Source organism: Panthera pardus, unplaced genomic scaffold (assembly GCF_024362965.1).
Source record: "Panthera pardus isolate Hobbes unplaced genomic scaffold, ASM2436296v1 HiC_scaffold_8, whole genome shotgun sequence".
Classification (NCBI taxonomy): Eukaryota; Metazoa; Chordata; class Mammalia; order Carnivora; family Felidae; genus Panthera; species Panthera pardus.
Window position 1 is genome coordinate 20,368,492 of NW_026527013.1, and position 22,989 is coordinate 20,391,480.

A 22,989-nucleotide genomic window follows, 5' to 3' on the forward strand; every position below is an offset into this window, starting at 1 on the left:
AACCTACTGCATTCATGAAATCATCATTCTTGAAGAGTATTCTCAGCAAGTGGCCCAGCATACACTCTGGATCAGCTCGACCTACCAAAAGAAGAGGGGAGGAACAAACAAAGGAATGAGTAAGTCATCCCAGTCAAGCAACTCAGACCTCTGGAAAGGCACCTGGGTTATTACAAGTACCATTAAAATGCCAGCAAAAATAAACAGAAAGAAAAACTTTTTTGATGAATCAGATTTCATAAGAAACATTCTCTAAAATTAAAAGTGACAATATAAAAACTTGAGACACTGCTCTCTAACTTTCCCATCTCCCAGCACATTGCCTACACAGCCATGCCAAACTAAATAAATGTGCAGTAGACCCAGACCAGCATTACTAAGAGTACACAAGGTCTAAAAAAGAATCATAAAGGAGCCTAAGAGAAAGAAAACCCCTGATTTCCCAGCCAGATTTAGGTAGGAAGCACTTCTTTTGATGGGTGGCCTGGAGGAGGTAAGACTCCAAATCTAATCTCTTTTTCAACTATATATCAAGAGTAGCAGAAATGCATCCTCAAACCTGTAATGATATTCCAGGTTGTAGGGGTAGGCACAGGAAGGGAATCCCACTAAGTAATACCAACTCTAAAGATATGATAAGTTTGGCCATCTTAACTTCTCAGCTCCTGGGGAAAGAAAGGCCAGGAACCTAGAATCTACTCAATACAGGTAAAAGAAGTAATGATTGGTAGAATTATTGGTTTTTAAAACAGATACCATCTATTTTAATTTTCCTTTAAGATCATTAGAGTGGCAAATTTAGTCAAACTCAAAATACAATTTAGGATAAAGAGAAGATGTGAGCCACTGCTATGAAGTTTCTACCAAGCTATAATCAGTATTCCAAGGTAAACCACAAAAAGAAAAGTTACAGAATGGTATCATAAAAACTAGATGAAGACCTCAGATTACCTTTCTCTCTTAATAAATGACAAAACTGGCATCCTCATTTTTATTAATAGAAATTATACCTAATAACATAAGAGGTAGGGGGGAAAAAAACTGTCTTTAAAATTTTCTCCTGAAAAGCGTATCAATCATCATTCTGTCTCTCCCTTCTTCATACCATTTCATCCTTTCCAAGGCCTTTCCAAGGTCACTAAGCATGATCATCTCTCTTTTAATTCTTTTCATAACCCCATAAGTTAACTTAGTTTCTTCTCTCACATTCACATTTATACTTATGCTCTGATTGCCTCACTGAAGATAAGAGTTAAATAGGTGAATAGTTCTCCAAAGTCACAAGTGAGGATGTCTAGGACAAGAGCAACAGGTAACATCACATAAATAACTAGACACTCAATTTGAAATGCCTAGCTTACTTATATTTGAGAACAAAAGTCTAGGAAATAGAAATAAACCCTGTACCATTCAGGTATATATACAATGTTCTTATTTTTACAAGTCCCACTCATTCTCATCTCTCTCCGCACATACAGTATCTCTTTTTTCCACAAAGGACTGCTTCTCACTTCACACAGAGAAAGTTTGATTTAAGCTTTCCCACTGGTACTCTTAGAGAAGACACAAAATGGCAAAGTCTCAAGTCTCATATAGTTCTGTATCATACCAAATTCTATGCCAAAGCAGACTGGATTGTCATGGTTCTAATTAGCCCAAAATAAAACCAAATTAACATGAAATGGCATACTTCAGCTGCTGAGATACTAAAGCAGACATCAAGAACCCTATTTATTATTCAAGGTTCCAAGTATCCGTTTCATAACTAAAAGGAAGGCACTGAATGTATTCAACTACATTTCCTCAGAGTAAAAGGGTAATTATCCCTTTTATTTCTTCAAAGAATCCAAGTTCATAACTGTTTCAAACTTGTTTGAAAAATTAAAGCACAGAGAATAATCTCTTCTGTGTTAAAAGTCAGAAAGGGAGAACATTTTCCTCTTTTTAAGTAATCCTATCAATGGAGTCAATAAGGTACACCTACATAATTTAGCTCCTTAGTTATCCTCTATTTGATATGTAAATATTACAAAAATTTCAATTTTTCTAGAAATTTATTTTTCCTTACTACCTCACCTTGAACAATATTTTAACAATTAGATGGTCTTAAAACTTAGCATGAAAGATGCTATTTCAATTTTCCTATTAAGCTATCTTCTTTTGTAAGAAAATTAGAACCAGGCTTAAGAGAACACAGGTCTCACCAGGATGTCGGTCATCAAATGGGTCTGGATCCCCCTTACGATATTCTTCAGTTTCTTTTTCAATCAATTCAGACATCCTAGCACAAAGGGAAGACAGGGTCAACTCTAGACAAGCATACAAAAAAAAAAATGTACTACCACCTACTATAGTCAATTCAACAAAGTGTAAAATAAAAGTAAAAAGTGAGAAAAAAGATATTTTCCTAATGAACACAGAGATCTAAATAAAACAATGAACACTCCCAAACTCATTCTTCTCTCCACTTTCCTGTCTCAAAAAATTGGACTACCATCCCCTCAAGGAGCCAAAAACCTAGGAGTCATCGTTAAAACCTTCCCTTTCTCCTCACTCCCACAACAATTCTTTTTGGCACTACCTACACAGGTATCTCCTGACTTCATTTTTTTTTTTTAAGTTTTGTTTATTTTGAGACAGAAAGAGCGCAAGCAGGGGAGGGGCAGAGAGAATCCCAAGTAAGTTCCGCGCTGTCAGCATGGAGCCTGACACAGAGCTCAAACTCAAGAACCATGAGATCATGACCTGAGCCAAAATCAAGAGTCAGGCACTTAACCAACTGAGCCACCCAGCGACCCTCAATCATTTCTTTAAATCTTGACCATTCCTATCCCTGCCCAGAACACCATCATCAAATGCCTGAACCACCTGCGACAGCCTTTTCTCCAAACTTCTTGCTTCAATGTTTGACAATTCATTCTCCAACTTCCAGCAACTTACCACAATAACTTCAATTAAATCCAAGTATGACCATGGCTTATACTAACCCAGCCTCTGTTGGCATCTCTGACTTCTACTCTCCATTCCAGTTTAATAAGCTTCAGTCACATGGTCTTCTCTGCTCTTCAGAGAGTTCACAATTGTTTCAGGGCCCTAAGTGCTGTTACTTCAGCTTGTGACATTTTCCCCCCCACCCCCACTCCTAAGCTCCCACCCATATCCCAAGCAATCACTCATCTGCTTTCTATCATCACAGATTAGTTTTGCCTGTACTAGAATTTAATATAAATGGAATTGTTTACACTATTTTTATGACTGGCTTCTTTAGCTCAGCATATTTTGCGTGATCCACGTTATTTGTTACATGTATCATTAGTCTTTTTTTATTCATGCCTTCTTTTTGAAATAAGAAAAATCACATTTTGAATACTCTAAGACTGATATTTTAACCTATTATAATGACAATCAAATACAAGGTTTTCACACTCTCCAGTATCTGTCATGCTCTGTCCTAACTCAAACTCTCCTATATGCTTTATGTCTACAAAACCATACTTCCTAGTCTTAAAAGTTAAGCAACCTGCAAAAACTCTTGCCCATTCTGGTATATTTTTCCCCAGTAAGTCTCGAAAGTATTTCTACTTTTTCTACCCTTCCCTTTAAACTCTGAGAATTATCTTTGCCACAAAGGGCTGTGACATAAAATGTTTAGAATTACATACCGTAAGATCTACTAGTATCTTCAGTTGAAACTAAGCAATACAGCACAGAAATTAAAAACATGGATTCTGGAGCCAGATGGCTAAGGTTCAAATCATACCTTTTCCACTGTGTGTGACTTTGATCAAGTTATTTAACCTTTCTGTGCCTCATCCGTAAGATGAGGGGAATAGTCCCTACCTTAGAGAGTTTCCTTGAGGTTTAAGGTAATATATGTACTCTGCTTTGAACAAAACCTTACACGTGAGAGCTAGTTAAGTGTGGTTACAATGAAAACTAAGAATCGAAAAAAAACAAACAGAAAAACAATTTAAGGTAGATTTGACTGGGATGGGGCAGGAAGGAGTCTTATGGAGGTAGTACTCAAGTTCTTTAATGTGATATAGATGATAGTTTTGCAAGTAAAGAATCCATCAAGCAGAGTACTGTACAGTACATGTCTCAATGATATGAAAAAACAAACCGTAGAACTTGGGTAACGCTCACATAGCTTGGCCCAATTCCAGTCTCTTTTCACAGAATCAAGTCAAAGATTTGACTATAATAAATAAAAAAACATAAATAGTAAATAAAAAGTCTAAGATAAAAAAACATATTTTTCTTAGGAAAATTGCCAGAAAAGTAGTGAAAGTTGTGGCAAATAAAAGAAGAGGCAAGCCTGAAATTCATTTGCTGTTCATGGAATATACCAAAACACCCAAAACATGCAGTCAGTTGAGGTGGGGGTAAAGAAGAGACCACAGACATGTGAAAGAACTTCAGGAAATATCCAGTGAACTACCACACCCACAATTTGGATGACGGGAATTGCCCATTTCAAAAATACTGGACTTTTAACACATCCTACTAGCTCTTAAACCTGTCTAACGTTGAATATCCTTAAAGATCTTGCTCCATGTAACTTTATTTTCCACTCCTACCTTATATTCGCCCTTCACTATGATAGAGGGCCCTTTCCTCACTGCCACAAAAACATGCCCCACACCTTTTGGGATGAGCACTGGGTGTTATATGGAAACCAATTTGACAATAAACTTCATATATTGGAAAAATAAATAAATAAATAAATAAATAAAAATTTAAAAAGAAAATGCCCCAGTTCCTTCTCCCCTCGATGCTTTTTCTAGTCACATTTTTCACTTTTCCTAGAAAACCTTCTTTCTCTGCTTCTCATCAAGCTATATCCATCATCTTTCAATTCCCTATTCCAAAAAACCTTTACCACAGGAATTAGGAGTTAAAACCCAAAATTCTAAGCTTAGGTCTCCACTGTCTGGCTGTCTTTTGCAAGCAGCTCCAAGGAAGGGTGCCATTTAACAATGCAGCTCTAAGTGATACTTTTAGTGACAAATGAGGAAACTGAGGTTCAGGGAAGTGTCTGATAGTTGCAACACACAAAAGGTCCTCAAATATTTGCTGAGTGAATAAAAGAAACTGACTCATTAACATTCTTTCCATACTCATAACCATTGCAATATTAAGGAACCATACTGCCCAATTTAACACTTCATTAGATATTAATCTGTACTACTACTCATTGTTTTGTATCTGCTAGTTGCCCCCCAGATGGTGATCTCCTTGAAGACAGAGCCCCTCTAGGCTTTGCACTACTGAATATCACAGCACAGTGACTACGTAGAGGGTCAAATATGATCATGAATGTGAAATATTCTTCAAAATAAAACATTGAGTATCTTTAGTATATGTACTCAATAAATACTTTTTCCAATTAGGTGAAACTACCACTAACATTATTATCCCTATTTATGACTCTCTTCTTTTAGTTTCAGCAATAGTTCATATTTTAACTGCACAATACTTAGACTCTTTAATTCACTGTGGCTGCATTTCAAGTATCTTGTGATGAGTAGTTCTTAATCTCCAATGTCTCTACAAATTAAAATCCACTTTCCACCAGTCAGCAATAATCCTGTTCCTAAAAAAAAAATAAACTGCACTTTTCACATGTTCCCCATGTATCAACAGCAACAAAGCATTTATCCCTATTTAAACTTTCAAAAGATCATAGTTCTTTTTATTCCTATAGAATACATCATTGCATAAACAAAAGGCTTTTTTCTCTGCTGTATCAAAGATTAGATGTTAAAGATCCCCATGTTCCAGTGACCTCCTCTTTAGAAAAACCATGGGCATCCCTCTCCAGCCTGTATTTTTCATTCTCCTGTTTAATACAATCATTTAGTAAAATTATGTCCCACATAGTTACTATGTACCAGGCATGCAAATGTCATTGTCCAAGAAGACACCAATAAAAAAGGTGTAGTACCTGTCTTTAAAAAAATTACAATTTAGTAAAGTGACACATGAAAAAAAAAAAAAAAAAAGAATTATAGTACAATGTGATTAGAGTTAAAATGAGGGGAATTATACCACATTTTATATGTGTGTGTATATGTGCATATACATGCATACATATATATGAATGACAGAAGTATTAAAAAAGAAAAAAAGGAGTGCCCAAACTTACCTGGGAATGTCAAAGTCAGAGAAGGTTTTACAGACATGATTCTCAAAACTGATTTTTTGCCAGGCAGACAGACATACCAAAGAAAGGCATTTCAGGCTAAAGGAACACAGACATTAGAAAATACCATACTATTCCTTACTGAAAGAGACTAATACTATGAGGCAGAAAAGGGAAGCGGGGGCCAAATCATAAATGGCTTCCTAGACTACTCTACAAAGTTTATATTTTATTCTGTAGGAAAAATGGAGTCAGAGAAGAATTACAATCAAAGACATAAAAATCAGATTTGTGTTTAGAAAGAGGACTCTTTCAGCCAATAGAAGGATGTATTGGAGGAGGGTAAACTGGATATGGAGAGAAAATTCACACTGCCTAAGAGGCCAATCAAGACATGATCAGTATCTAATGAACAAAGTGGTAAGGGGGAATAGGGAAGAAGAAGAAAAAGCAGAAATCCTGCTTGGGGGCTAAACTGTACTAGAGAGGAATACACTGGGGAGATGGTTTTCAGGTTTTTAGTTTGAAACTATGTACAGCAAGCAGGGAGTACAAAAGCACAAACTGTGAAAGAAGGCGGAGGCAGGATGAATATGATAAGCTCTATTGTAGACATGGTATGTTTCAGGTGTCTGCAAATAGCCAGGTAAAGATGGGTACACCAAGCAGCTGAGAAAAGGGTCTGAAATTTTTAAAAAGAGGAGTCTGAAGCAGAAATAGAGATTTTAAACTGAACCTAGGAATAATGTTTTAAATCATGGACAGGAACAAAACTAGGTAGAATATTCAGGGTGAAGAGAAAAGAGAACCACTAACAAAACCCTAGGATTGAAACACAGACAAGACAAGAACCTAAGAAAGAGAATAAGAACTAACAGCCTCAAAGGAAAAGTAAGAAATGTAAGAGCTTCAAGAAGTAGTGAGACAAAGATGGATTTAGAATTCACATTCAAGATAAAAATGTTCCCCTACTCTCCAATTTTTCCTTTTTAAATGAATTTTTAAAAATATATAATTGTTTATACCTGGTAAGGATAGGTACCATGTCCTGCCCACTGCCATGTTCCTTTTCCCACTGCTCCAGCAGGGTAGTGAGCTCAGCTTTGGAGTCCACATGCACCGCTACTGTAGTCATGGCTTGGCCTAAGGAATCAAAAATATAAGTAAATAACACATGAACACAGGCAAATAAACTGGACATACTTCCTACAGTGATAAAGGGGGAGAAAAGGGATGAGCGAGCAACAAAAACTTAACTCTGAGACCCCCCCCTCAGATAATTTCATTTGTGGTACAGTGGGAAACCCAGCACTGGGAGCCGGAATACTCTTCAAGTCCTTTCACCCCCTCCCAACCTCGGTTTTGCTTAACTGTCAAATGACACAAACTGGATGAAAACTGTGATTCTTACCTTTCTAGGATCAGGAACCCCTTTTGAGAATCAGACAAAAAGCTGGGATCCCTTTCTCTCCTCAAAAATGCATACGTCTACATACCACACATACAAAAATCCCTTGACTTAGATCTCTGAGGACCAAAATTCTGAAGCTACATATTTTGAGAGAGAACGAGAGAGAGAGCACGTGTGCACAAGCAGAGGAGGGTCACACACACACACACACAGAGAGAGAGAGAGAGAGAGAGAGAGAGGAGAGAGAGAGAGAGAATATCCCAAGCAAACTCCATACTATCAGCACAGACTCCAATGCAGGGCTCAATCTCGTGAACCATGAGATCATTACCTGAGCTGAAATCAAGAGTCAGACACTTAACCGACTAAGCCACCCACCCAAGGTCCCTGAAGCTTTTTTTTTTTTTTTTTTTTTTTTTTTAATAGAAAATGTAGCAAAAACCACTCCCCAAAATATTTTGCTCTCGTAAATCTTTGGGGGAAAGTTCTATGAAAGATAAATAATATATTCCTGTCAATTCTTAACAAAAGGCCAAGAACTAAAGTGGATCATTACCAACATGAAAGTTGAGGAGCATTATAAACCCATTTATCCTTCAGGCTTCCTAACCTCTCTCACAGCTGATTTCCTAGGAAGAGCATGAGAGGATGGAAAGAAGGAGAGAAGTTGCTAGGTTGAGTGGTCAGTCCACGGATACAGAGGGACAGGGAGCTGAGACAAGCTTTGAAGGAGATGCCATGAGACATCCACATGAGGAAGAGAAGTTTATTTATAAGGGGCTCCAAAAGGGATAAATAAGACTCAAATGTTTAGATGGCTTACAGACCAACTTCTTTGCCAAAGTAGTCTTAAGATCAAACTGTCAGACTTTCCCTGCAAAATTTGTTTTCACAGAAATAGCAACCACTCCATAAAAACACTTTAACACTAGAAAGGGGATTACTATCTGATCTAGAATTATTAACTCTTCTAAAGATATCTACCATAAGACCAAAGGAAATACATGTGAAAAATACCACCAACTGTCTAGAATGTAAATATTTGTGGAGCACCTGGCTTGCTCAGTCAGAGGAGCATGCCACATCTTGATTTCAGGGTCATGAGTTCAAGCCCCACGTTGGGTGCAGAGATTACTTAAATAAATTAAAAAAAAAAAAAAACTTTAAAAAATAAAATAAAATGTAAATATTCGTGTTTTAATAAAGTAGAGGCACTTCTAACAGTACACTGTGATTCATGTCACCAAAGGAAACTATTTCCAAATAATTTTTTAAAGTCTTCTTTTCTGCAGAGAAGAATCCACATTTTTATTGTTTTAACTTTTTTATTTTTTCTTGAGAGAGAGCATGAACGGATGAGGGGCAGAGGAAGGGAGAGAGAGAATCCCAAGCAGGCTCCAGGCTGTGAGCACAGAGCCCAAAATGAGACTTGATCTCACAAACCACAAGATCATGACCTGAGTTCAAGTCAGCTTAACTGCCTGAGCCACCCAGGAACCCCCAAGAATCCACATTTTTAGCCTCTCTAGCCAGAGTCACAAAAAAGGAAATACTGCAGGTGTGACTAATACAGACCTCTGATTTTAACTTGAGAAAACCCAGGTTGTATTTTTCAGTCACCATGGACTATGCATTTTTTAAAATAACTGTATTTGGAATGATTTTAGATTCATAAAAAAATTGCAAAGGTAGTAGAGAGAATTCAAATATACCCTCATCCAGTTCAGTTTCCCCTAATGCACCATATTAGTTTATAGCAGCACAATATCAAAATTAAGAAACCCAACATTGAGGGGCATGTGAGTGGTTCAACTGGTTAAGCATCAGAGACTCTCAGTTCTATGCATTGGCATATATGTCTATCTTAATGCCAGCAGCACAGTGTTTTAATCACTGTAGCTTTGTAGTAAGTTTTGAAATAAGTGTGAGGGGCACCTGGGTGGTTCCGCTTGTTGAGCATCTGACTCTTGATTTCAGCTCAGGTCATGATCCCAGGTTGTTGGTATCGAGCCCCACTTTGGGCTCCACACTAAGCATGGCGACTGCTTAAGATTCTCTCTCTTCCTCTCCCTGGTTCGCGTTGGAAGGAAGGAAGGAAGGAAGGAAGGAAGGAAGGAAGGAAGGAAGGAAGGAAGGAAGGAGAAGAAAGAAAGAAAGAAAGAAAGAAAGAAGAAAGAAAGAAAAGAAAAGAGAAAGAAAGACCCAACATTGATACTTTATCATTAAATAAACTCAACTTAATTCAGATTTCACCAGGTTTTTCCATCCATGTCCTTTTTTCTGTTCCAAGATCTCATCCAGGATACCATGTAGCACTTAGTTGTCATGTCTCCCTAGTGTACTCTGGTCTACAAGAGTTTTTGAGTTGTTTCTTGTTTTTTCAGGACCTTCACAATCTTGAGGAATACTAGCACTAGGAGTTGGGGGGGGGGGGGGGGCACAATAATTTAAGCCAATTTTTTTAGACAGTAAAATTTTATGATGAAGATCTAGAAACCGGGCAAAGCAGTAACAGCAAAATTAATCTCTTAAGACACATCCCAAAAGTGTTAAAAAAAAAAAGATGGCTTTCCTGGTGAACTCTAATAAAACACTTAAAGAAAATTAACATCAATCCTCAAATCCTTTCACAACACAGAAGAGAAAGGACACTTGCTAATCTATTCCATGAAGCCAGCATTACCCTTATGCCAAAACCATATAAAGCCATCACAAGAAAACTACAAATATCTTTCATCAATACAGATGCAAAAACCCTCAACAAAATACTAGCAAGCTGAACACAGCAACATGTTAACAGAATTACAGATCATGACCATGTGGGATTTATCCTAGGAATGCAAAAGTGGTTCAACATACAAAAATCAATGTAATATATTAATAGGATGAAAAAAAAGAACGCATGCTCATCTCATTAACAGAGAAAAAAAAATCTGATAAAATCCATTACCCTTTTGTGAAAAAAGAAAAAGTAAACAAACTCAAACTGGGAACAGAAAAGAACTTCCTCAACATGGGTAAAGGGTATTTAAAAAACCCACAGAAGGGCACCTGGGTGGCTCAGTCAGTTAAGCATTCGACTCTTGATTTCAGCTCAGGTCATGATCTCATGGTTCGTGAGTTTGAACTCCATGTCTGGCTCTGCGTGGACAGGGATTCTTGAGATTCTCACTGTCTCTCCCTCTCTTTCTCTACCCCTCCCCCCACTCACACTCTCCCTCAAAATAAATAAACTTAAAAAAAAAAAAAAACCCACAGGTAACATTACACTCAATGGTGAGAATGAAAGCTTTCTCTCTAAAAATCACAAAAAAAGACAAGGATGCCTGCTTTCACACTTATATTAAACACTGTACTGGAGTTCTAGCCAGAGCAATTAAATAAGAAAAAAGAAAGAAAAAGCATCCAAGTTGGAAAAGAAGTAAAACTATCCTTACTCACAGGTAACATAATCTATATATAGAAAATCCTAGAGAATTCACAAAAAAAACGGCTAATTAACCAAATTTTAGGAACGTTTACAGAGTACAAGATCAACACAAAGAATCAGTTGTACTGCTACATGCCAGCAACAAACAATCCAAATATGAAATTTAGAAAATAATTTTGGGGCACCTAGGTTGACTCAGCTGAGCATCTGACACTTCATTTCAGTCATTTCAGTCAGGTCATGATCCCAGAGTCGTGGGAATAGAGCCAAATTCCCTCTTGGGGCACCTGGGTGGCTCAGTCAGTTAAGCATCTGATTTCAGCTCAGGTCATGATATTGTGACTCATGAGTTAGAGCCCTACATCGGGCTCTCTGCTGTTAGCATGGAGCCCGCTTTGGGATCCTCTGTCCCACTCTCTCTGCCCTCCCCCACTTGCTTTCTTTCTCTCAAAAATGAATAAAAACATTTTTTAAGTTTCATTTATAATAGCACCAAAAATAACAAAAATATTAAGGAGTAAGTTTAACTCCAAAAAGCACAAGATTTATACACTGAAAACTACAACATATTGCTGGAATAAATTAGAGAAGACTTGGGGGCGCCTGGGTGGCGCAGTCGGTTTGAGCGTCCGACTTCAGCCAGGTCACGATCTCGCGGTCCGTGAGTTTCGAGCCCCGCGTCGGGCTCTGGGCTGATGGCTCGGAGCCTGGAGCCTGTTTCCGATTCTGTGTCTCCCTCTCTCTCTGCCCCTCCCCCGTTCATGCTCTGTCTCTCTCTGTCCCAAAAATAAATAAAAAACGTTGAAAAAAAAAAAAATTAGAGAAGACTTAAATACATGAAAAGACACCTTATGTTCACGTTATTAGAAGATTTAATACTGTTAAGAAAGCAATACTCTCCGAAATGGTCAATAGTCAGTGCAATCTGTATCAAAATCTTAATGACATTTTTTTGCAAAAATGGAAACACTGATAACTAAAAACTATCTTTAAAAGAACAAAAATTGGAGGATTCACACTTCAGATTTCATTTACTTATTTTAATCTGAGAGAGAGAGAGAGAGGAGAGAGAGAGAGAGAATCCTAAGCAGGCTCCATGCTCAGCACAGAGCCCAATGAAGGGCTCGATCCCACAACCCTGGGATCATGACCTGAGCCGAAATCAAGAATCAGATGCTGAACCAACTGAGCCACCCAGACACCTCCCACACTTATTTCAAAACTTACTACAAAGCTACAGTGATCAAAATAGTGTGGTACTGGCATTAAGACAGACATATACACCAATGCAACAGAACCAAGAGTCCAGAAATAAAAAATTCACATTTATAATCAACTAATTTTCAACAAGTTATGCCACACCATTCAATAGGGAAAGAATTTATTGAAAGACCAATAGACCATTATTAGAAAGACTAATGGTGCTGAAACAACTGGATATCCACATACAAAAGAATGAGGCTGAGGCCTTGACTCATACCACATACAATAATTAACTCAAAATGGATCAAAGACCTAAATGTGGAAACTTACACTATAAAACTCTTAGAGGTACACATAAGGGTAAATCTTCATGGCCCTGAAATTGGCAAAGGATTTTTTATTTATGACAGCAAAAGCATAAGCAACAAAAGAACAAACACATAAACTGGACTTCAATGTTTAAAACTTTTGTGCATCAAGTGACATTACCAAGAAAATGAAAAGACAATCCATGAAATGGGAGAAAAATATTTGCAAATCATATCTGATAAGGATCTAGTATCCAAGATATATAAAGAACAATTCAACAACAACAAAAAAACCTGACTTAAAAAAAGGGCAGAGAACCTGAATGGGCACTTCTCCAAAAGATGCTCTATATCATAAGATGATCTATATTCATCAAAGAAATGAATATCAAAACCACAATAAGATACCACTTACATCAACTAAAATGACTAGAATCAAAAAATCAGAAAAGAATGATCATAAGGGTGCCTGGTGGCTCAGTGAGATAAATGTCCAACTCTTGATTTCGACTCAGGTCATTATTCTCCCAGTTCACGGGATCGAGCCCCGCATTAGGCTCTGTGCTGTCAGGCTGTGTGCTGTCAGCTGCTTGAGATTCTCTCTCTCTACCCCCTCCCGCTCACACACAGATGCTCTCTATCAAAATAAACATTAAAAAGAAGAAGACAATAATGATCATTGGCATGGATGTGGAGGAAAATGGAAAGCACACTGTTGGTGGTAACATAAAATGGCATAACAACTATGGAAAACAATTTGGTGCCTCCTCAAAAACTTTTTAAAAAGTTAAACATAGAATTACCATATGACCCAGCAATTCCACACTAAGGTATATGCACAAAAGAACTGAAAAAGATACTCAAAGAAGTATTTGTACACAAATGTTCAAAGTTAGCATATTCACAATAGCCAAAAGGGTGGAAACAATAGCCAAAAGATGTTTATCGAAAAATGAGTGGATAAACACAATGTGGTTACATTTATACAATGCAATATTACTCAGCCACAGAAAGAAATGAAGTACTGATATATGTTAGAGCTGTGAAAGGAAAACTGAAAATATTCAGGGCACCTGAGCGGCTCAGTGGGTTAAGCATCCAACTCTTGATTTCAGTTCAGGTTATGATCTCACAGTTCATGTGACCAAGCCCTGCATCAGGCTCCATGCTGATGGTGTGGAGCCTGTTGGGGATTTGGGGATTTCTGGCTCTCTCTCTCCATCCTCCTTCCAAATAAATAAGTAAAACTTTAAAAAAAAAAATTGAAAATACACTAAGTGAAAGAAGCCAGACACAAAGGGTTATATATTTTATGATTCTATTTACACAAAACATCCAGAATAGGTAAATTTATCAGAAACTTGCCTACTGGTTGCCAGGGGCTTGGGATTGGGGGAACATATGGAGTACTGTCTAAAGGAAATGGGGTGATGAAAACATCTTGAAACTAAAAGACATTGTAATGGTTGCACAACATTGTTAGTCTACTAAATACCACTGAATTGAACGCTATAAAATGGTCAGTGGTCAATTTATGGTATGTGAATTTGACCACAAGTTTTTTTTAAGTGGGAAAAAAATCAGGAGGGAATGCCTCTTGGATAACTTAAGAGATCAACATAGAACATATAAAGGCAAAGTTTAAGGGAAAATATTATGTTTAATAAAGGTTAACTCAAGGGGCACCTGGGTGGCTCAGTCCTTAAGCCTCTGGCTTCGGCTCAGGTCATGATCTTGTGGTTCAAGAGTTCGAGCCCCACATCAGGCTGTCTACTCTCAACACAGAACCCCGCTTCAGATCCTCTGTCTCCCTCCCTCTCTGCCCTTCCCTGCCTCACACTCAATCTCCTCTCTTAAAAAATTAACAAACATTTAAAAAAAAAATAAAACTAATGGGGGTGCCTGGGTGGCTCAGTCAGTTGGGGGTCCGACTTCAGCTCCGGTCATGATCTCACAGCTCGTGAGTTCGAGCCCCACATCAGGCACTGTGCTGACAGCTCGGAGCCTGGAGCCTGCTTAGGATTCTGTGTCTCCTTTCTACCCTTCCCCCACTCACACTCTGTCGCTTCTTCAAAAATAAATATTTAAAATTTTTTTTTGAAAAATAAAAAGTTTAAGAAGAAAAAGGTAAAATCAAGGGCACTGAAATACTAAAATTTTAGAGTTCAATTTAGAAACACATATATTCTTTTGGCATCATTTTCAAAACTTCCATTTAATTATGTTTATGAATAACTATAATTTCGGGAATAACTTTCACTTGCCCAGGCAAAACTTAAACTTGTAATTGACTACATTAATATTGGGGTGCCTAGGTGGCTCAGTTGATTGTGTGCTCAACTTTGGCTCAAGCCATGATCTCACAGTTGGGTGAGTTCGAGCCCCGCATAGGGCTCTGCGCTGACAGCCTGAGATCTACTTTGGATTCCGTGTCTCCCTATCTCTGCCCTTCCCCCGCCTCTCAAAAATAAATAAGCATTAAAAATAATTTTTTAAAAATATCAATGATAATTTACTTTATTATCAATGAAAGACCATTAATATAAAATGTTAAAGGTGCAGTCATCTTGTTATGCACATGACAGTGAAGGTACATTACTCAATTCACCACGTTTTTAAAGTGAGCTCTTTAAGTGGTACACAGAATTTATGGCCTATCCAATAGTGACACAATAGTTACCAATTACTGAATATTAATATGGGACATTTGGCTAATTTCTAATGTTATTCTGAATTTTCACAACAACCCTACCCTTTTTTTTTTACAGATAATAAAAGGGGCTCAGAGAAGTCCCAACGACCAATCAATTGGTACTTTGGTAGAAAAGGATTTCAAGCATTCATATGCCAACTCTGCAAATACACCCATGAGATCCTGGGTCAAGTTATTTAACTTCTCCAAATCTCAATTTCCTTATCTGTGAAGTGGAAGTGGTTGTTCTGAAGGCTAAATGGTAATACTGTCCATGCAATGAAATAAAGGCCCACAAAAAATATGCGGAATGTCCTAAACCTAAAGGTTGCCTGCTAAAGTATTTAGAGATGATGTGTCTGCAACTAACTTCCAAATGGTTCCACAAAATAAGAAATATACACCACACCTATAGAGAAAATATAACAAGATATTAACAATCATTGAATCGGAATGGATAAACAATCGTTTAAAATTTTCCATAAAAGTTGAAAAAAGGGGCGCCTGGGTGGCTCAGTCGGTTGAGCGTCCGACTTCGGCTCAGGTCATGATCTTACAGCTCGTGAGTTCGAGCCCCCGCGTCAGGCTCTGTGCTGACAGCTCAGAGCCTGGAGCCTGCTTCTGCTTCTGTGTCTCCCTCTCTCTCTGCCCCTAACCCACTCGCATTCTGTCTCTGTCTCTCTCAAAAATGAATAAACATTAAAAAAAATTTTTTTTTAAGTTGAAAAAAATAAGAAGCATTTCCTTTACTAATTTGAACCAACTCTTAAATATGTGTCAAATGAGAAAAGCAAAGTGTGTGTGTGTGTACACATTCACGTACACGCACCTTACCCTGGAATAAAAGATCTCTGGAAAAACACACAAGCACCAGATAATATCTACTACTTTTGTGAAGGTAACAAATTTTCTGAGATAATGAAAGGAAAAACATTTTCAGTATAGGTTGTTAACCTAGCTCTACCATTTTTCCACTATTTTGTAACCTTTTGTAATTTCTTAAATCATAAAATCTGTCCTCCCCAAATACACAATACTTAATGGCCTACCTGGCAGAAACTATACCAAAGCCTAAAATAAAGTCCATGTTAAGGACAGATCTTGTAAGGCTAAAATCGTGGAACAAATGTCTCAAAGCATTCTTAGTTTTTAAATAAAGTTTGAAGATTCAAGTAAAATTTACCCAATAATAAGGATGACAAGATCACATATAACAATTTTCTATTCGGCGTCCATAACAATGACAAAATAAGGAAATTGATAATAAACTCAACTTCATTCACTCCAAACTATCTTGTGGTTCATTCTACCAGTTTCTTCCTCTACTAAATTTAACTGTACAACAGAACACTGCACTCAGCAACTACTCAAGGGATTTTGAGGATAAAATTACGCCCTTTATATTCCCCAATTTCTGTATTATCTCAACATCCAAAAATGTATCACCAAATAGATAATACTGCTACGTACAAAAATCTTGACAGCATCAAGAAAAAAAAAATACGAAATCAATTCCTAAAGAGTCTTAATATACAAGCTTATATAAACCTTAAAGATAAAGTTCAGTACACTGGAAAACGAAAATTACAGGACATTGCCAATGAACTCCTCGATCTGTACATTAACAAAGCGTTTAGAACAGGAAGATACTGAGTAAAGAAAAACTAAGGCCAATGTGACATGGACAAAGACGATTCATTTGGGACTCAAAAAGAACCATTACCCACACTCCAAAATTATTCTTCAAATTCGAAACCCAAGAGCTAGCACTACAGTAAGAGGAAGTGAGACGGAAACCGTCTAGGAAGAGAAGAGTTGAGCAAATGCCTGTCACCCTAGTTGAAAACGACCATAACCCCCGGAAATACGCTCCCGGGAAGCTCGGCAAGCACTCCGAGGTTTGGTTCCCTGCAGTAGGACCCACACGCCTCTCCCTCCATCCCTCCCCTCCACCATAGGGGTGGGAGGAGTGCTCGGAAAGCTCCGCCCCCCTCGCCCGGTCAGAGAGCCGGGCGGGTGAAAAGGGAGGTGGCACGAGGCCGAGGGAGGGGAGAGCCCGCCCAGGTGACTGGAGCTGGAGGCGGAGACACAGCCAGGGAAGGGGGCCGCCGTACGGCAAGGAAGATGGAGCCCCCCAGCCCGTACGGAACGGAAAATGGGAAGACTAGGACGAAAAAGGTTAACGAGGGGAAGGGGAGGCACCCCTCCTCCAGGCAGGGGCAAGCACACCCCCGCCCCCCACTCCGGGCGGAAGAGTTACTCTCGGGAAGCTTCTTTTGCGGACTGAGACAAGAACGTGGAGGCCCCGCCCCCGAGCCAAGAATCTGAAGAAGGAAAAGTCCTGTCAGGCCCCAGACCCAGCCTCCCCGGCGGCCCGGCCCGCCCCCTCCTCGCCGGCGGCCCAGGCAGGTGCCGCCCCTCCCCCAGCCCGGCGCCCACTCTCCCTCCCGTCTTGACCACGCGCCCTGTCTCCTCTCGGCCCTCCCAGAGATCCGTCTCCCTTCTTCCCCCACTCACCTTCCCGGGCGGCTCCGCCGCTCCCCCCTGACCCCGCCAGCGGCCACAGTTCACACACACCGCCTCAGGTCCCGCACTCACTCTCCCTCACTCACACACAGCGCGACCACAGCTCCAGAGCGGCCCACATATTATGCGTCACTCGCGCGCTACGTGCCGCGCGCGCGCGCGTCCCGACTTGGCGCGAGGCTCGCTGGAAGGGGGCGGGAGGAAAACGCCAGCGGGAGGGAAGAAAAATCGAAGAGCCCGGGGCCGCCTGGGAAATGAAGTTCCTCTTCTAGGGGCGTAGCCCATCAGTCTTGATTGGCGCTTGAGTACTTACTCCCGGAGCATTGACCTCTGGGATTTATAGTTTTCCCGCCTGGATGCGAACTGCTGTGTACTCATTGGCTGGTTCGGAAGGCGGAAGCGCATAGTGAGGCACCAGAGCCACACAAGCTAGCGTAGGCTACGACCAATTGACACCTTCTCGGTAACCTTATTCTGCCCTGTATGACTGGAGTGAGCTGCTGTTTTATTCTCTCATTTGCCTTTTATACCTAGAGTATACCATTATCTAGGAAAATATTTGCTACAAGCTTATCAGAAAGCACAGCATTCATGAAACAGAAGACACTGGTTTTGTCTTCCTTTCTATTCAAGACTTAACCTGTGGGATCAGTATTTATCCTAGGTGTCATATGAGGCAGAGAAAAGGAAAAAAATTAAAAGGCCATAGATTAAGGCAGGGTCATCTAATTTAATTCCTTTATTTTGCAGCTGGGAAAAGTAAGGCCCAGAGAGAGTGAAATGACTTACCTAGCATCTCACACCCAATTAGCAATGGAACCAGAACGATTCTTGCCTCTGACTCAGGTATCCCTTTTTAGGGACATGAAAAATATATGTGATTCCACAGCTGAGCAAAATCTCTCCCTGATAAGATCCTACCCAGCTTTTCTCTCTCCAGGAGAACTGAACAAGTTTTTATGCATTTCTATGGAGTCCTCACAGCCAACACTTTCACAGGGGGATCAGGAACCCAGCAAACCTGCCTGCTGCTATACTCAGGTTCCACAACTAGTAAGAAGCTGGCCAGAGCCTGGATGCTGGATCTCTTGATTCCATTCCCCTTTTTCCAGAAAAGAGACCTCCCTCCTCATTTAACTATGTAACTTGGAGCAGCTGTTCAGACACAAAATTCTAGACTGTGGGGTGGCAGCACCAGACTTGTCACCTCTCTGCAACCCTTTTACCCGCAATGACGGCACAGCTCACTTCTTTGTGCTTTTGGAACTTTGCCTATGTTAGTAATGGCCACTACCATTTCCTTTGATTTTACAGCAGGCTCAGTTCTGAGCCAAGTGTTTAACCCACACTTTTTCCTTTAACCTTCACTACTACCCCACAGGGTAGATACAGTTAGCCACCTATACAGATGAGAAATCTGAGCCCAGAGAAGTGGCCCAAGGAACGGGGATCAGGTTTGTGGGTCCAGAGGCTGCACTCACAGCTTTCCTATACCTATCCTCCAGCACTCCTTGAGCTGACTTTCTTACTGTGCCTCCCTGAGCCACAAAACCAAAATGCATGAAGTTAGCGCATTTAAGCCTTAGATACCCTCCCTCTGTCCATGGTCTAGGTAACACAGCTGTGATTTCCCCACTGGCTGGGAACCTGAAAGAGCCCTTGTGGGAACCCACGGTCCCACTCACCTGCTCCTGGTGCAGCCTCAGTCTGCCACCAGATGGCACTGCTCCCCTTCAGAAACTCAGAATGGGGCTTTGGGTCAATGATGGGATTGAAGAGCATCACAGAGGGACTTTGGAAAAGCCAGGACCTGGCACAAAAACAGACACATAAACCAATGGAATAGAATAGAGACTCCAGAATTGGACCCACAAAAGTATGGCCAACTAATCTTTGACAAAGCAGGAAAGAATATCCAATGGAAAAAAGACAGTCTCTTTAACAAATGGTGCTGGGAGAACTGGGCAGCAACATGCAGAAGAATGAAACTAGACCATTTTCTTACACCATTCACAAAAATAAACTCAAAATGGATAAAGGGCCTAAATGTGAGACAGGAAACCATCAAAACCCTAAAGGAGAAAGCAGGAAAAAACCTCTCTGACCTCAGCCACAGCAATTTCTTACTCGACACATCTCCAAAGGCAAGGGAATTAACAGCAAAAATGAAATACTGGGACCTCATGAAATAAAAAGCTTCTGCACAGCAAAGGAAACAATCAGCAAAACTAAAAGGCAACCAATGGAATTGGAAAAGATATTTGCAAGTGACATATTGGACAAAGGGCTAGTATCCAAAATCTATAAAGAACTCACCAAACTCCACACCGAAAAACAAATAAGCAATGGGCAGAGAACATGAATAGACACTTCTCTAAAGAAGACATCCAGATGGCCAACAGGCACATGAGAAGATGCTCAACGTCACTCCTCATCAGGGAAATAAATACAAGTCAAAACCACACTCAGATACCACCTCACGCCAGTGAGAGTAGCTAAAATGAACAAATCAGGAGACTATAGATGCTGGTGAGGATGTGGAGAAACGGGAACCCTCTTGCACTGCTGGTGGGAATGCAAACTGGTGCAGCTGCTCTGGAAAACAGCATGGAGGTTCCTCAAAAAATTAAAAATAGAACTACCCTATGACCCAGCAATAACACTGCTAGGAATTTACCCAAGGGATACAGGAGTGCTGATGCATAGGGGCACTTGTACCCCAATGTTTATAGCAGCGCTTTCAACAATAGCCAAATTATGGAAAGAGCCTAAATGTCCATCAACTGATGAATGGATAAAGAAATTGTGGTTTATATACACAATGGAGTACTACGTGGCAATGAGAAAGAATGAAATATGGCCTTTTGTACCAACGTGGATGGAACTGGAGAGTGTTATGCTAAGTGAAATAAGTCAGTCAGAGAAAGACAGATACCATATGTTTTCACTCCTATGTGGATCCTGAGAAACTTACCAGAAGACCATGGGGGAGGGGGAGGGAAAAAAAGTTAGAGAGGGAGAGAGCCAAACCATAAGAGGCTCTTAAAAACTGAGAATAAACTGAGGGTTGATGGGGGGTGGGAGGGAGGGGGGGGTAGGTGATGGGCATTGAGGAGGGCACCTGTTGGGATGAGCACTGGGTGTTGTATGAAACCAATCTGACAATAAAGTTCATCTTTAAAAATTTTTGTAATTAAAAATAGGAAAAGCCAGGACCCAGGAGGCTGGAGAAGCAGAGCAGGAGCTATACATGGCCCGTAGAGTGGTCCTCTCTAGAACCTTTGCTCCACAATGCCTGCAGCCTCCCTACCCCTGCCAACACACAGCCACACAATTGATGGCACTCCCAGACTGCCACTCTGGGAAGGGGAGGAGACGGCACCCTTGTTTTCCAGGCTGCAGATGCATTCCAAGCATATTCACTGATACATTTCACAGCACAGGAACGTGTGCCAGATACACAAGCATGCACACCTATGCATTGGCACCAGGCCTCACAGACAACATTTTGACATCTAAGCACATACAAGCATAAATCCACAGATAGTCCAGGCCCACACACCTGGTTTGGTTCGGCACATTGTCTGTGAATCACTGGAAAGAGATTCCTTGGCCTCTTTGGAAGAACATCTCTGGACTGTCCTCCCCTGCTCTGCCTGTGCTGAAACCCTCCCTATGGTGTGCCTCAGAAACAGCAGGCACCATCCAAAAGTCATGCTTACAGGGCTGCCTGGTGACATATAAAGGGCAAGAGCAGCCCATCCCTGGCCCCAACACCAAGAGCTACAGAGTTGGGTATGTTCTACCTGCCCTTACCCCTAAGCATGCCCATGTACTGGAGTAGGAAAATCAATAGCACCAAGTCCTCTGGGCCTCAGGATGTTCCACCCCTCTCTGCCACCCCTTCTTTCCAGTCACCTACTTCCAGGCTCACTAGATCCGGGTGTTCTCACCAGCGCATTCCCACACTGGTGCCCACAGTTCCTGGGCCTCCTCCTACAACTCCTTGGGACCAGAAGATCAGGCCAGCTATCCCACATCAACCCCCGCTCCACTGTTGGCTGAACAAGACTGCTTCCGCAAGTGTCCAAGTGTCACAGGAGCCACCATGGAGTAGCTTAGGGCTGTGAGGCTCTGAGGGCTCCAGTGTGGACAAAGAGGGAATTCCAGTCATTCATTTGGTGCCCTCCTCCTGCCTGGGAACCTTGGCAGCCCCCTAGAAAAATAGAACACTTACCACCATTGCCCATGAGGTGTGCAAAAAACCACTCCTATATGACAGCATCCACATCCACCACTCTTGTTTTGCAGAGGGAAAAAATGAGACTCCACAAAGTTTGAACCCCACCTTGTCCAGTGGCCACAGTAGCTGTGGTCTCCAGAAGTCAGTCTCTGCCTCCTATTCCCACAGGTTCAACTTCATAGAGGGGCCTGAGGCTCAAGTAGGAAATGAAGCAGACCACCCCCCCAACCCCCCCCCCCCCCAGCTCCCACCTACCAGGGTCTCAACAAGACTGAAGAGCCTCCGGAAGAGCCCCATGCAATCTTTAGGACATACTTGTATTTTTTTATATATTTTTCATCTGAAATTAAAAGTGAACTGGTCATCCTGGGGCACCTGGGCGGCTCAGTGGGTACAGCATCTGACTCTTGATTTTGGCTTATGTCATGATCTCACGGTTCACGGGACTGAGCCCCATGTCAGGCTCTGCACTGACAGTGTGCAGCCTGCTTGGGATTTTCTCTCTCCCTCTCTCTCTGCCTCTCTCGCAAGCATTCTCTTACTCTCTTATCAAAATAAATAAATAAACATTTTTAAAAAGTGAACTGGTCATCTTATATTTTATCTGGCAACACCACCTCAGAACCACTACTCAGCCCTGGACCCCAAGGACTCCCTGCATGTGGTCCCCAGAGCCTCTCTTAAATCATCTGCAAAATAGTTAGAAGCAAATAAGAACAGCTGTCTCCCAAAGGGTTTCATTAGACAGGCAAAGCAGTCAAGGCTCCTTTAGCCACAAGCTGATGATGTGAGTGCTATTAGGCTCAAATTCTTCCCATCTACCCTTCTCTCTTTAACCCCATTGGTTGTGGTCAAGAATAAGAAAATAGTTTTTCCTCTTTACTGGGAAGAGTTTGCAGATGGAGATGGGTCAGCAGTGGAGTCCAGCCTGGGAAGAAAATAGACCTGCATCCTAATACTGGTGCTCCCATTTACCAGCTGTGGAACCTTGGCCTAATCACTCCGCCTCCCGAGCTTCAGTTTCTTTTGCT

At 40.8% G+C, this 22,989-nt stretch overlaps 1 protein-coding gene across 5 annotated transcripts in view; it reads right to left on the reverse strand.

Annotated features, from left to right (window-relative positions):
* Positions 1-22,989, reverse strand: part of DCAF1 (DDB1 and CUL4 associated factor 1) — a 93,464-nt gene that overhangs the window by 69,027 nt on the left and 1,448 nt on the right. Inside the window, exons 1-4 of one of the 5 annotated variants that reach the window (XM_019416997.2) lie at positions 19,401-19,510; positions 7,171-7,288; positions 2,205-2,281; positions 8-81 (exon numbers count right to left, since the gene is read on the reverse strand). In XM_019416997.2, coding sequence (XP_019272542.1) covers positions 8-81; positions 2,205-2,281; positions 7,171-7,288; positions 19,401-19,497 — 366 coding nt within the window. In that variant the 5' untranslated portion in view covers positions 19,498-19,510. Of the gene's footprint in view, positions 1-7; positions 82-2,204; positions 2,282-7,170; positions 7,289-17,706; positions 17,867-19,400; positions 19,511-22,989 lie in introns of those variants that run through there. The other 4 variants (XM_019416994.2, XM_053896691.1, XM_053896692.1 and 1 more) reach the window with 4 other exon arrangements.